Raw genomic sequence first — 15,094 nt, 5'->3', positions numbered from 1 at the left:
ATAAATATAAGGAATAAATGAATGTTCTAGCCACCTATTAAATACAATCTTGGACCTCAAGGAAACCTAATCCTAACTTCAGCCTACTGGCAAATTTTTTTGCCCTACCAATTACCTTAACCAGGTGGTCCTCATGTAACATAAACCTAACATTATCATTTGCATAAATCAGCCAGGAGCACGGTGGCTCATGCGGTTAAAATGCTGGGTTGGAGGTTAACAAGCCTCCGTTCAAGATCCAAGTGCTGCCATAGGACAGGGTGAGCTCCCATCCTTCACTCCAGCTCCTGCTGGGTACATGAAAGAAGCCCCCAACTGAGTGCCGCCCAGGCAACGATGATGTCACCGGCTAATCCTTTCCACCCGGACGTGCCTCAGAGCTACTGACATGAGTTTGATAAATCAACCTAAAGCTAATCCTCACATGAAAATGAATCCAAGATGTCAAAAATCCCTAATTTTTACCCTAATTTCTCATACTCCCACCAATATTAATTTTTAACCTAAAATTTTAATAGTAAGCAGTTCCTAAAGCATAATTGTAATGCTTTTACTAATGGAAAACATTCACACAAAAAGTAACCTTCACATTAAATGTAAGTGTAAAGCAAAAGGAAACCTAACCCTAACTATAGGGAAAAATACCCTAAAAGTTATCTTGTCAGGCAATCCCTATCATAACAGAGGGCAGGAAGTCCTTGCTTAACAGTAGTAACTCCTGCTGCAAAGTTACATAGTCATAAAGCATGATCTCACATGAGTGCACCATGTAGTGATTGCAGTTCTGACTGTTCCCAATTATCATTAAGTGAATCACAGACAGTTAAATGAGTACCTCATAAGATTTTAACTTTCTGATTTCCTACCAACTTCTCCAATGACATTGCTTGTGAGAAGCCAGCAGAGAAGGTTACAAAATGCAGTGACCACAGGGGTGCTGCAATGGCTAGAACTTCAAGGACCTATCATAAGTAACATTTGTTCAGCACTGTCATATGTTTGGTCACTGAACAAGTGGTTATTAACTGAGGATCATCTGAACCACTAAGTTATTGAAACAGGTTATCCTATATAATTCTAAAACTACCATTTACCCTAGATACTTACACTAAAACTAACTCTCATATCATGCTGAATCAGAGACTAAGACTTCAGCAAATACTAAATTGCTTATTGTTCTGGTGATTTCAATCTGCATTTCTTGGGAGGGGGTCTGATGTGGCTCAGAAGTTCATGGCATCCATGCCAGGCTTGGACTATCCCAAGTCATCCAGAACCTGATGCAAGACAGTGGTCACACACTCAATCTGGTTTTCCTGTCAGAGCAGTGGCAAAGTGATCTAAAATTTGGGGAGTCTCTGTGACTCCATTGTTATGCTCTGCTCACAGTTGCTCGTGCACTAGTTAACTCCCATGTGGGCTACTGTAATATGTTCTACAAAGCAGTGTAACCATTTATATCAGCCAATCCCATGGTCATCTAACCCTAAACCTTTACCCTATTACCAATAGAAAAATTCTCCTTTAAAACATTCCTTGGTAGTCAGTCCCTATGGAAACATGAAGCTAGTCCCAGAACAGCTGTCATGTGGGTTATCTTATGGTTAAGTGCTTAGTTAACAAACTGATATTCGATGAATAATAATGCACAATAAATCTCCTTTTGGAATACTCCCACCGCTGTAGGTTCTGATATAGTGGCAAGTTTCTCTTATTGTCTTACTTCTGTTTCTGTCTTACTTAGTCAGTGGTTTTAGGAATCAATCGTTCTGATTACATGTTTGACTATGGTGCAGATGGTTCTGCAGCTCTAAAACAAGTAGAAATAAACACCATTGCTGCAAGCTTTGGAGGCCTCACATCTCGAACCACTACAGTACATCGGTAAGGTTGCCAGTAAACCTGGGTTCTTTCACTGTGTATCAAAGTTGACTGGAATTCTGCCCTATGCTTGCTTGTGAATATTTATTCAGGGCTGTTTGTATTCTGTAATAGGGATGGCAAGAAGCTATGTAAAATGCTGAAGATTTGCCCTTCACCTTTTGTGATTTCATCCAGCAAGTTTTCAACTCTTACTTTAAGGCTACTTAAAAATATCACGTATCACTAAATTTTGGCTGGCTCAGATAGAGCAGAAGTGTATGAGAAAAGGATAGTTGAAATGCCTTAGTCAAGGTCCAACTGAGGATATAAGTTACTTATATCTATTCTCTGGAACATCATGCCCCTCAAGATGAGATCCACTCCCATTTTTTTGGCCTTCTGAAAGAGTCTCAAAATCTGGCTCTGACATTTGGCCTGGGGCTCCAAAGGGGATGTTCCATGCTGGAGGTGGTTAGTAGACTGGGAAGATCCCACCCACCCCAGCCCATTGAATCTGTTTTTAATTTAATCTGTGTATTTAAATGTTTAATATTTTAATGTTTTGTACTTGCTTTTTAATATTGTGAGCCACCCAGAGTCATTTGACAGAGATGGGTGGTATATAAATTTAATAAATAAATAAAAACTTGAATTCAAAGCTGCCACCTTCTCATCTATGCAACCTACTTGTGAGCTCATTGCTCATCCAGTATCAAGCACCATGGGAGAAGTCCTTTCTCTTGGAATATTCCCACTGCAACTGTAAAGGCATCAGCATAAAATTCTGAATCCTTCTAACCATCAATATCATAAATTGATTCTTTATGCTTGCTTTATTAAAAATAAAGCTGAGTTTCTTCAAAATTCTTCATCTGACTTTTGCCTTGAATTATTGTTCCTGCACTTGTAAGGTGCAGTTATAAAAGACAGACAGTTTCGATACAATGGAGTATAAGTAGCTGAGGCTTGAACTACAGACTCCTTGGTGTTCTCTGAAGTTGGTTTTGTCCTTGCAAATGTTTCATTATCCAACTAGGGGTAAAATCACAGTGAGTGAGGAGTTTATTTTCTGTTTATATACTGTAGCTTGCCTTGCCATTTTGATGGGTTGTGATTTTCTCCTTGATTAAACCTGTTGCCAAATTCAGAATGTATTTTATAATAACATTTATTAATAGCACCCTTGAATAAATTGATGCTTTGACCATAAAATATATGGCAATGATAATCTTTCCATGTTTGCTTTAATTTTGCAACTGAAAATGTTTTGTATATATGTGCATTACTCATGAAGGATTTTTAGAGTGTATGTTTCAGAAAGCGTTTAGATCTTTTACCTCTAATAGCTTTGTCCTGGCAGTTGTGTATCCTCAATCTTTTATGACTTCTGTATCTATGTATCCCAATCATAGGCATGTGATGAATGTTTTGGGGAAATCAAAGGAAGCCTCAAAATTGCTTTCCAATAATCCATCCAAAGGAATTGCAATGGGCATTGCAAGAGCTTGGGAACTCTACGGCTCAGATAGGTAAGATAAGCAGCCTATAAAATATCTGCATAGCTGTGCATGTTATTTTTATGAATAACTGATGCCCTGTGACAGAGAAGGCATGCTTCCTAGGTTTAATTGAAGGGACATAAAGCACACCCACTCTGCCTAATCTCACCAGATGGGCAGAAACAATTGGAGGAATTGGCAACTCCTCAAATAACCTGGCCCTATGTCATGAAAGGCTTTATAAGTTGAAATCTTGAATTGCACCTGGAAGCCCCTGGAAACTATCTAGTAACCAGTGCAGTTTGCAAAGCAGTAAATGTCAACTGCTTTGGGCGTATCATAGCATACTAATTACTGCTGACTTTGCCATATTTTGGACCAGCTGCAGCCTCTTTGTGGTCTTCAAGTGTAGCCCCATTTAAAATGCATTTCAATAGTCCATGAATGGTAGTAGTAGTGATCTTTGAAAACTTGATTGAAGGCAATAAGATCTAAAGGTAGCAAGTAGAATAGTGGCAACAGTAACAGAAGTCTATGACTGGAGCTTCAAAAAAAATCAGTGGAAATAAGCAGGAAGTGAAGTGAGGCCATGCAGTATTTATTGTACTGTATGTGAAGGATTGACAACCATATTGTAAGCAAAGAGACAAATAGAAGATCATCCCAAACACCCTAGAGGATTACATAAAGATTGAGATTATGTATACATAAATGCATAAAGTGAAAATTATTTTTGTAGATTCCTTTTTGTGGTTGGCCAAACCCATTTTAAAGGTTTGAAGATTAGAAGAAATATGAGACTGATAATACTGGGAGGGTAGGACACATTATTTTTAAGAAAAAATAATGTATTACGTCTAGCTCAGCTTTAATACAACTATTTTGTTATAGTTACTTTTTTTAAGAACATAAAAATTGCATTGCTCCTAAGAACGTAGTACTGGATTTGTAGAAGCACATTTTGCCTTTGTATTCTTGCAGATTGCCAATCTCTATTTCTGGATGCTACACAACATGTAACAAACACTAAATAATGTATTTCAAAATTAGAACACTTTAATTAATGCAATTACTCCATAATGTATTTTTATTTCAGAGCAGTGGTGATGTTTTTGGTTGAAGAGGCTCAGAGAAATATTTTTGACCAACGCTGTATAGAAAATGAACTATGGATAAGGTAATAGTCTCATATAATTAGGATCAGCATACTATTCAGTAGTGCTGGGCAAAATATCTTAAGCTGAATGTTTCAAATTTGAAATAGGTGTTTTGAGTTTGAAACAGAATTCCTGTTTTTGATCTAGATACACTTTTTAAAATATTCCAAGCAGTCCTGTTTTGTACTTGAAACGGCTGTTTTACATTTGATGTGGGAATGTTTTTTGCGCTTGAAATGGGATATTTCATATTTGAATACTTCAAGCATATCTCTGCTATTAAATTAATTCCCTGAAAGCTTACATCATTAATATTTGGTTCTTAACATATATTTTGAAGATAAATCTTCAAATTTTAAAACTTAAAGCAAGGCTGAGAAATTAATAAAAAGGAAAACAATGAATATCTATCTCTTCCAAAATCTCAGGCATGTTAATTTTAATAACTTAACTGTCTTATATGTAGCAGCTCTCTGCTTCCCAAAGTAATAGTAATAAAAGTATGACCAAGTCCATTAATTTTCTTGTGAAACAGTTAAACATCGTTTGCTATTATCTTTTTCTTTGATTCTGATATGCAGTCCCAGAATTTTAACTCTTTTCTATCCCAGAAGATTCTCACTTCATTGCAAAGAGCAATTTTATTTTCCAGCTTGAATTCTGCTAATTATGCCATTTGGTTTTTCTGTACAAAGCTTTTTAATTTTTTTCTGTTTCAAAACTACAAAAAATGTATGCTCTGTGGTGCTAGTGCATACAACACATAGATTTTATTAATGGAGAGATGACGTTGTATGATACTTCTCAGCTACCAGGAACTCCACAATCCAATATAGTCCATAGTAACTGAACATAGCCCTTGGGACACTCAGTGCTACCACATGACCTCAGAACATCCTCCTCAGCAGCTGTGGCTCAGGGCTTAACCAAAACATCATTTTTATATTAGTCCAGTTAACATTGGATGTCTACTACAGAAAATATTAGTCATCTGAAGTTTAAGAGAAAAACATATCAGTGTTCTTCATCTTAAGAGAGCACATTGCCAACTAGTGTTATGATCAATATCTCAAAGTCAACCCACACTGCTACAATTGCCAAGTATCATTTCCCCAACCAAGCTCATCCTGATCCTATGTGAAATGTTTCCAAGTAAGTAAAAAGATTGTAAACTCCAAGGAAAAGCTATCTCATTAATGCAGGCCAAATGAAACTTAACCCAATAATAGGCATATCTATACGTTATCAAATGAAGCATATTAATAACTATACCAGCACTCTGTCCCTCCTCATAACACCAGTTCTTCTCTTTGATGTTCCTCCTATGTCCCATTAATTCTAAAAGATAAATGGGGTCAGACTTACAGAAGTTGTTCTGATTCTTCATCAGCAAGCTTGTTATTTGGTATCCTTAAATTTTTTATATTTAATAATAATGTTCCCCAAAGTATTATTAAATAAAATGTTATTAAAAGGATCCTATATATTTAAAGATTGATACTAGTTTAGTTACTTTTCCTGACAGAGAAATTGATCATTCAACTGTATTAAATATTTTTGTTAGGTCAGCTATTTTATATTTGATTTTTCATAGAACTCCTGGATGAAAATTATCTAACCCAGAGATTTGCCATCCCTTTGTTTGGCTGCTGCATTTTTAGCAAGAAATTCTTTTGCATTAGTTCCACATAAAATGGAAAGCCCTTTTTTACTTGAAAACACTTGATTTCTATTTAAAATTGCAATTCATGTCTTTCTTGCACCCTAAGGAATATCAAGGTGATCCGAAAAAGTTTTAAAGATGTGTTTGAAAAAGCCTCTTTGAAAAGTGAAAAGAAATTGTACATGTAAGTAGTGTCCATAAGTCTGCTGCTGAATTTTGTTAAACACTAGTGGTAATACAATATATTAATTATCTTAGGTGGAAAACATTCTTGTCTACATCCAGCCTCTAATGTCATTTTAGAAAAGCTTTGCTGAATCAAGGCAATACTTCTGCCACAACATATTAGCCTCTTTTTAACTAACATTTTCCATAGCATCAAAGGCCAAATTTCTTTGCAATGTCTCACCTTCCAAAGATCTTTCCTCAACATGGAAAGCAGTTTTCACAGTTGGCAAAGAGCAGTAACTCTGTCAGCCAGGATTAGGACATAGATAGCTCATATGTAAGTTTAATTTTCATATATCTACCAATATCACCTATAGCAGTGGTTCTCAACCTGTGGGTCGGGACCCCATTTGGGGTCGATCGACCATTTCATGGGGGTCGCCAAGCAAGGCTGTCCGCCATTTTTTTTGTCCGCCATTTTTTTGTCCGCCATTTTTCCCCCCTTTTCCAGCGGGTGCCTTACCTCCCTTGGGCTGGGCCAGCTGGTGGTCGGCCTGCTTCGTCTCTGCCGCTTGCCAGCTACGCCTCAGCCGGCGCAGGGGGCAGAACCACGCATGCGCAGCGCTCCCGGGCAGGGAAAGTCCTTGACTTACGACCGGTTGGGTAGTCCTCGACTTACGACCGGTTTAGTCCTCGACTTACGACCGGTTTAGTCCTCGACTTACGACCGGTTGGGGTCGCGGCATTAAAAAGGTTGAGAACCACTGACCTATAGTGTTTGAGCACTACAAAATATTTGGTTGCATTTGTTAAAAAAAATAGTACCAGGTGTTTGGAAATGTTCACATGATCACCAGAATATAAATAAAAAAATGTTTTTAACTGGATATGTGAAACAACTCTTTTAATAAGTAGCTAATGAATGACTACATTAGTACTGATGAAAATAGAGTTCATTCAAGAATTTAGGTGAATGATGTCGTGGTTGCTATTAAAGCAGTTTCAGTCCTTAGCACAGCTAGTTTTGTCCTAATTCACTGAAAGATTGGAAATCAGTTATTATTTATCAGCAGAACTGTGATAGAATGATGTGTTTGATAATGCTGGTTTTACAGTATTTCAGTAAGTGAATGTAATGTTTTTGAAAATGTAATCAAAGCATTCAAAATTAATAGAAATCTACTTGCATTAATAGAATGTGTTGCACTGTTTGTGTGTGCGTGTGTGAGAGAGAGCGAGAGGGAGAGAATTGTTTAGAAATGGAGGGCTTAAAAAGGAAGAAAATTGCTTACATATTTGCTCTGTTTCAGAGATGGGCAGGAAGTAGCAGTGGTATACTACAGGGAAGGCTATATGCCAACAAGTTATAATGAACAGGTTAGTACCATAATGATCTTTAACAGCTAGGCATAAAATATATAATTTATTTTAAGGACCATTTAGACAATTATCACAAATTTCAGGGTGAACTACAACAATCTAAATCATATAATAATTAAACAGAAATAATCTTGTATACATTTAAAGTCTTGTATACATTTAAAATATATACAATTATGCTAAGAGTTTGGTCCATGAGTTGTGAAATAAATTCACTGAAAATTATTCCATTCTTTCTATGATAGTTGGCTGTCTTTCTCTGAATTAATTTAAATTGATCATTGCTAAGATGCTTAAATGACTTCCTTTCTAAATTATTTAGAAAACAATGACAAAGTTCTGAAATTATTTCAGTCGGAAGACTGGGAGGAATTACTTTGTAAGTTTAATAGTAGTGGTACTTTTGACTGACATGTCAAATGCAGGCTGGCTATTCCAATGGATAAAGAGATATTTTTGTGTATATCTTTTGCTAATATTTAGGTACTCAGAGGATTATCTGTGTTTCTTCTTACCTGATTAAACAGTAGTGATATATACATAGTTTTATCAGTTTTTATACTAAAAGATTCTGTAGAGATATGCTAATTTTTCTTTTGTCCTGCAGTTTTCATGGAGTAAGTTTTTGTTAGTTTATTGCAGAAGATGCAGATACAAGGGGGAGAAGGAACATATAAGATATAAGTTTCTTCAGCTGTATAATATACAACAGTTGTACAATGTGTTAAATATTACATGTTACAAAAACATCTGTAATGAAATTATCTTCTTTGTTTTAAGAACTGGGAGGCACGGTTATTACTGGAAAAGTCCAGAGCAGTTAAATGTCCTGATATAGCTACACAACTTGTTGGAACTAAAAAAGTTCAACAGGAGCTCAGCCAACCAGGAGTCCTGGAAAGATTCTTGCCAAATGAACCAGAAGCAGTGGCTCGGTTGAGAGCAACGTTCACAGGTCTCTACTCCTTGGAACTGGTAAGTAGTAATGTGTTGTGTGAAATATACATTTAATATATGCAGTACTATAATGCAGTATAAAATTGAAGAGCACAGTAGCGATAATACATATAAAGTATATACCTTTAATAAAATCTTTTGGTACATTATGAATTTTAATTTTTGTCTAGGGCTCTTATGCATGTTTAATATGTACTGGAATATTAAAGTTTAAGGTTAAGCATTTGGTATGACTACATTGCAACAGTCTTCTTTTCCTCAAGGATGAAGAGGGTGATAAGATGGTTGCCATTGCTATTGCTGATCCAGATCGATTCGTGTTAAAACCACAACGGGAAGGGGGAGGTAATTATTCTCTGGGCTTGTATATAGAAAGTTCTAATAATTTATTTTTTTAATCATAATAATATAATATATTATATTGTGGAGAATTCTTCTTTGAGAGGGGATGGGCCTACCTGCACTTCAGGAGTCACGTCTGTCACCCTCTTCTAAGTCTCATTGCTGGATTCAACTCTGTCAGACAGTTTCTGACCTGTCTCCTTGTTGAGAACATGGTCAGGCTACAGTTTCAAAGGTTCTGGCTGAGGCATAATTATCTGGATCCCTTTCAGTTGGGTTTCCTATTTGAACATGGTATATTTATAAACATAATATTTGGTTCTAAAACCACTTAGTGTTAGTGAATACCATCAGATATCTAAGAGTTATACAGTAGTGTTTAAATATGTTCAGAATCAGAATTTCAGCTCCAGAATCTAATATTTTCAAAAATCTGTGGTATCTTCATTGCAAATAAGAAAAGTCTGAAACAATCACCTTCAGACACATAAATTCTACAATAGCAGAACAGTAGAGCTATTTAGGCATTCTGCTTAAAAGTTATATAAACATATGAACTTCATTTATACCATGTTTGCAATAGAACCTGATTTGTATTCTATGTGCATATAGTGCAAATATCTGCAGAGAAGAGAGCCTTCATATATACAACTAAATATGTAGAAATGTTTATGCCATTTGTAATTCCAAAAGAGTTTGAGATTATATACATTCCCCACTGTGTGCAGAAATGTTCATTATATGCACATCTCTTAGCAAACTAATAGCAGGGGTAAGAGTGTCAACTGCCTGTTAATTGTTAAAATACAGTTTATTTATAGTTTGTTTTAAAGTTAGTTTATTTATACAATTTCAGTTAATTAAACTCCTGAATAGGGCTAATATTAAGTAGAAAATATTGAGTAATTTATCAATTTTTAATTTTTTGTAACTCTTAACAGTCACAATTATCTCTGACTTGGTGATTCTAAAAACTTCTAAAGGATGAAAACGTTGCTTGCTGATAGTTTAACCAAAATATAATTCTGCTATGCTGGAAGAATTTAGTTATTCCATAAACATTTCTTATCTACAGTCTGAAATACTATAGAAATACTTAATATCATCTATTAAACTGCAGCAAATCTAGCATTAACTAAGCAATAAAAAGGCATTCCACTATGAAGTTACCTTCCACAAATCCTACAAAAAATGCTCTTTATCAGATCACACATATACATGGTATGTTGTACAGTTTTGGGGAGAAACGCAAATCTATCCATGTAAAACATTGCTAATTACAGGAGACTGTTTCTCTTTATTTATCCTTTCAACTTGTCTTTCATGTTTGATATTGCTGGATGGGATAACGTACAAATTAACACCTTTGTTGTGTCTAATATTAACTTCTATTGCATTGCCAGGGAATAATCTCTACGGAGATGAGCTCAAGCAAGTTCTGGAGAAAATTAAGGACGGTTCTGAGAGGACTTCTTATATTCTCATGGATAAGATAAAGCCTCTCCCAACACTAAATTACTTATTGAGGGCTCATTGTCCACTGAAAATATCAGAATGTGTGTCTGAATTGGGAATCTTTGGAGTCTATATCAGGTGAGATACCAAAATTTTACATTCCTATTTGTCTGCAGGGTTTTTTAAAAAAAAATTGCTAACACTTTGGATAAAATCTGTACATTAAGTGCATAAGGAATAATGGTTATCTGGGAAGTTCCTATTGGCCCTGAAGAAATGGACAGCTCCTGGGTGCTGTGAGTGCATGCACCTATATTTTAAATTCATGCCCCTCCTGTTTCATTTAAGGCCTCCCAGGAGGTAACATGAGATTGGGTCCAAGCAATGGCGAATTCTTTCTTGAGAGGGGATGGGCCTACCTGCACTTCAGTAGGTGTCACATCTGTCACCCTCTTCTAAGTCTCATTGCTGGATTCAACTCTGCCAGATAGTTTCTGGCCTGTCTCCATGTTGAGAGCATGATCAGGCTACAGTTTCAAAGGGTTCTGGCTGAGGCATAATTATCTGGATCCCTTTCAGTTGGGTTTCTTTTCCTACCTGAACATGGTATGAAGGCAACATTTGTCACATTTGGTGATGGCTTGTGACAGAACCAGAATGGGATTGGTCCATCCATCATATTGAACTCTTGCTGATATTTGATAAAATACCCTTCTGAACCGGCTCAGGGGTTTGGGAATGGGAGGCATGGTATTGAGGTGGTACTCGTCCTTCCTCTGGTGTTCAGTTAGCATTAATGGAGAAAAAGATCTAGCCCAAGGTCCTTGCTTTGTGGAATATCTTAAGGCTCAGTTCTCTTCCCACTTCCCACTTCCCAGACTGCTAGTGAGGTCATATACCAGCAGTGTTATCAGATGTTGATGACACTCAGTTGTATATTTCCACCGCAAGCCTTCTTGTGATACTGTTGTGTGAAAGCCATAGGGACTTGGATGGGGGAAAACAGACCTAGTGACTGTAGTACTCCCTGGATCCAGAGATTTCCAAGACAGAGTTACATTTCTTCAGGTAGAACTAGTACATCATATGGGTCCTTCTATCTTATAGCTCCTGCTTGAAGGGCAGGTAGCAGCTATGACTCAGAGGCCCTATGCACAGTTCCACCTTGTGTGCCAGTTGCATCTGCTGCTGGATCAAGAGGCCCTGCTTATGACAACTCATATCTCGGGCATCTCAGATGGATTACTACCATGTGCATTTCATGGGGCTACCCTTAATTATCATTATCATTGCTGTTTAGCAGTGAGCTTCCACTTTCAATTGAAGGTGCTGATTCTTATCTGTAAAACCCTTCATGGCTATGGGCCAGGTTATTAGTGGAATTGTCCATCTTGAATTATTTCTGCTCATCTGTAACATCCTACAGAGTTGGTGTGTTCAGGTCCTATCATTTTAGACCATATCCTTTCGTGAGGATGGAACAGTAGCCCCTTGAGATTCATTGGCCCAGACTGCCTGTCTTTGAAAGATATTAAACGTCTGGTCCTTTCCCAGTCATGGATCAAGGAGTAGTATGCTTCTGTTAGTTGAATTTTTCCTGGTACTTTATGTCCTTATGTTTTTATACTTTTTAAAATTATTTATTCATTATATTATTCTTAAATATATGTATGGATTGTGGATTGTTTATTGATAATGTACGGCACTCTGAATCATGTGCCAAGTACCCAACTTTATATATATTGAACTGAAATTTAATTTAGCATTTTAATAAAATATTTGGTGGTAAAGCATACTTTGTATGCAAATAGTCACATGCTTTAGTTCTTGGCATCTGAAGCTGTGGTTTAAAAAAGTATTATGCTAGAGCAGGGGTGTCAAACTGGCGGCCCATGGGCCAGATGCATCATGCACGGGCCACGCCCACCCCGGCTCCGCAAAGGCAAAAAACATTGTGATACGTCACGATACTTCATGTGACACGATCGAGTTTGATATCCGTGTGCTAGAGCCTCAAGACTTGTTCACAGTAGACAGTACCAAGCTAAATAGACTAGTGATCCAATTCAATTTAACTTACTGACCATAAAGATGAACTAGGTGCTAGAAATCACTACATGTTGCATTAAATTTATCATGTACATATAGGAATATCTGTCCAGTCCTCAGCACAACTAGTCAATTTAATATACCACCTTGCTATGTTTAATGAAACCACATAATAGGGGAATGTAAAATAAATCAATTTTAGAAGAAAGTAATCCTATCTGCCACCTCCTGATAATCTTCCTGCTATTTCCAAGCACATTTCTGGATACTCTGTGCTTGAGTATTACCTGTTAAGCTATACTGATTCTTAAGTAGATTTCTGATGGATTACAACAGTCCCATGCTCTAAAACTCCAGAACTGGCTTTCCCCCCAGGTGTTGAGATAATAAAGTTGGAGTCAAGGGGCTGCATAGATCAATGATGTAGATGATGGTGTGGACGCCTGCTTTTTTAAAAAAAATTAAACAAATAACTTTGTGTTTTTAATCATTTGTTAGCTGTCCACAGTTGTGTGCCATAATATGGGCAGCCGTATACTTTAAATAAACAAATTCTTCCATTGCTTACAACAGAAATATTTTCAGTGATATTATAAGAAGAGTAAGGTGTTTTGGCTTGCCATTGCAGAATTGTTGAGCAAGTGTACATACACAAATGATCTGCTTAGAATCAAGCAGCTTTGCTTAATGGAACTCTAACAAGATTACAGATAAATGGTTGAGCAATCTTATATATACTTTTTTTTTCCCTTGCAGACATGGTCAGACTCTTGTGATGAACAAGCATGTGGGCCATCTCTTGAGAACAAAGGCTATAGAACATGCAGATGGTGGAGTAGCAGCTGGTGTAGCTGTCTTGGATACTCCTTATGTGATATAAAAAAAAAGGACACATTTTTTTTAAAGGCATGATTGCCAAATAGCAGACTTGGTAATCAAACTTATAACAATTCTTTTTAATAATCTGCAGTCTTACGCAGAAAATATTCTAAATTACCTACACTGAAATTTTCTGCAATATCCTGTCAAAGATGCATCTTACGGACCTAATATGCTTTTTAACAATCATGATCAACTGGATGATAAGTATCTCCTAAAAGAACATGTAGATTTCTGATAGAAAATATTCTTGATAACTTTCTATGTATTCAAGATATAATTCTGTTTTTCTCAAAGTAGCAATAAGGAATTAAATTCTTCCGGAATTACAGTCTTTTGGGAAACTTCCTGTTTCACTCTGTTTCTGCATAAAAATGACCCGAAAACAAAAAAGAATGATGTATCCATTTTGGTTTTTATGGTGCTTGTGATAAGCTCCATTGAAAGATGCACAAACACTAGCATTAGGTAAAGAGACATAATAAAAAGTGTAAAATCATTTCCATTTCAGTGATCCCTGTACCCATCTGTATGTTATAAAGCAACAGATCTAAGAAGATTTCAAAACCAACTTTAACATGCAAAATGTCTATAGCAGCCAGGTTTATTAGAACTAATTTGAACTAAAAATAGTAGTGAAAGACTCATCAGTTCTGTCTCATGTCTAAGTAACTGATAGGTGATTATAAAAAAAAGTATCAATATAAAAAAAGTATCAGTAAGATAGCAAATGTGTAAGTTTAAAAATCAGATCTACTGATGTGAAGAACGTGTGTTATGGTTATTTTTTAAACTCAGATTCTTAAATCTCCAATTGAAACAATGGATTTTGTCTCATTGCAGAAAACAGAATATCTTTCTTGTAATATTATTGACAGTATACTATCTTTTCAGTCTTTCACACCTTAGCACTTTGCTTTAAAAAGATATCTTCTCTATATATATTTCTTTCGTTCAACAGCACTACCTCACTTTACACATGGATATCTTGACTACAGCCTTATTTAATTTTAGAAGACAGGCTTAGAGAATTAATGGAGCTATTTGAGAATACAATATTAAGAATCAGAATAATGTTATAGATTGGAAAATATTCTGAAAAATAATTAATGACAATTATATCTCTCCCCCCTCCTAAGTTTCTAGCATAGAACCAGTGGGGTTTTTTTTTGGGGGGGGGTCATTACATTCTGACATTTCTATCAATTGCAAAGTATTATATTTCTAAAGTTGGAAATATTTTATGTTATGATATTTTATATGCTATGATGTTAAATCCTACATTTTAACAAACCAGCAGAATCCAGTTAATGTGATCAGCATATTTGGGAGAGAGCAATTTGGTATGAATATATATATAGTCATGTATGGCCTTACTAGGTATAAACTATAGATTTGTGTAGCCACAATTTGAAAAAGGATAAGTGGACCTCAAATCTGAAGCATTGAGTAGACAAATTCATAATCCACCAGTTCAACTCTTCCATAATGCAGAAGAAATGCTACTGATTTTTCTTTTGCATTTTCTTTTAGCTTTATTACGTAGTTTAAATTCTACTGCAAGCTAGTAGACCATTTTCACTAGACTTGAAGCAAATGAAGTCAATAGATCACATTTTATTATGTACTTTTATCTACCTTTGTTGACAAAAGTTCACTGCAGCCAATTCATAATCAATACC

The 15,094-nt window shown here is 36.0% G+C and overlaps 1 protein-coding gene across 1 annotated transcript in view; it reads left to right on the top strand.

Annotated features, from left to right (window-relative positions):
- Positions 1 to 14,087, top strand: part of GSS (glutathione synthetase) — a 22,124-nt gene extending 8,037 nt beyond the window's left edge. The window contains exons 5-13 of the mRNA XM_015813783.1: positions 1,745 to 1,884; positions 3,276 to 3,392; positions 4,459 to 4,539; positions 6,289 to 6,366; positions 7,661 to 7,727; positions 8,511 to 8,705; positions 8,951 to 9,032; positions 10,433 to 10,622; positions 13,290 to 14,087. Of these exons, the coding sequence (XP_015669269.1) occupies positions 1,745 to 1,884; positions 3,276 to 3,392; positions 4,459 to 4,539; positions 6,289 to 6,366; positions 7,661 to 7,727; positions 8,511 to 8,705; positions 8,951 to 9,032; positions 10,433 to 10,622; positions 13,290 to 13,413 (1,074 nt within the window). The 3' untranslated portion in view covers positions 13,414 to 14,087. The remainder of the gene's footprint in view (positions 1 to 1,744; positions 1,885 to 3,275; positions 3,393 to 4,458; positions 4,540 to 6,288; positions 6,367 to 7,660; positions 7,728 to 8,510; positions 8,706 to 8,950; positions 9,033 to 10,432; positions 10,623 to 13,289) is intronic.
- Positions 14,088 to 15,094: the final 1,007 nt, after the last annotated feature.

The sequence above is a fragment of the Protobothrops mucrosquamatus genome, unplaced genomic scaffold, assembly GCF_001527695.2.
Source record: "Protobothrops mucrosquamatus isolate PMUCROS unplaced genomic scaffold, P.Mucros_1.0 scaffold194, whole genome shotgun sequence".
Classification (NCBI taxonomy): Eukaryota; Metazoa; Chordata; class Lepidosauria; order Squamata; family Viperidae; genus Protobothrops; species Protobothrops mucrosquamatus.
The sequence above is the reverse complement of the archived record's forward strand: the minus strand, read 5'-3'. Positions and strand labels throughout refer to the sequence as shown.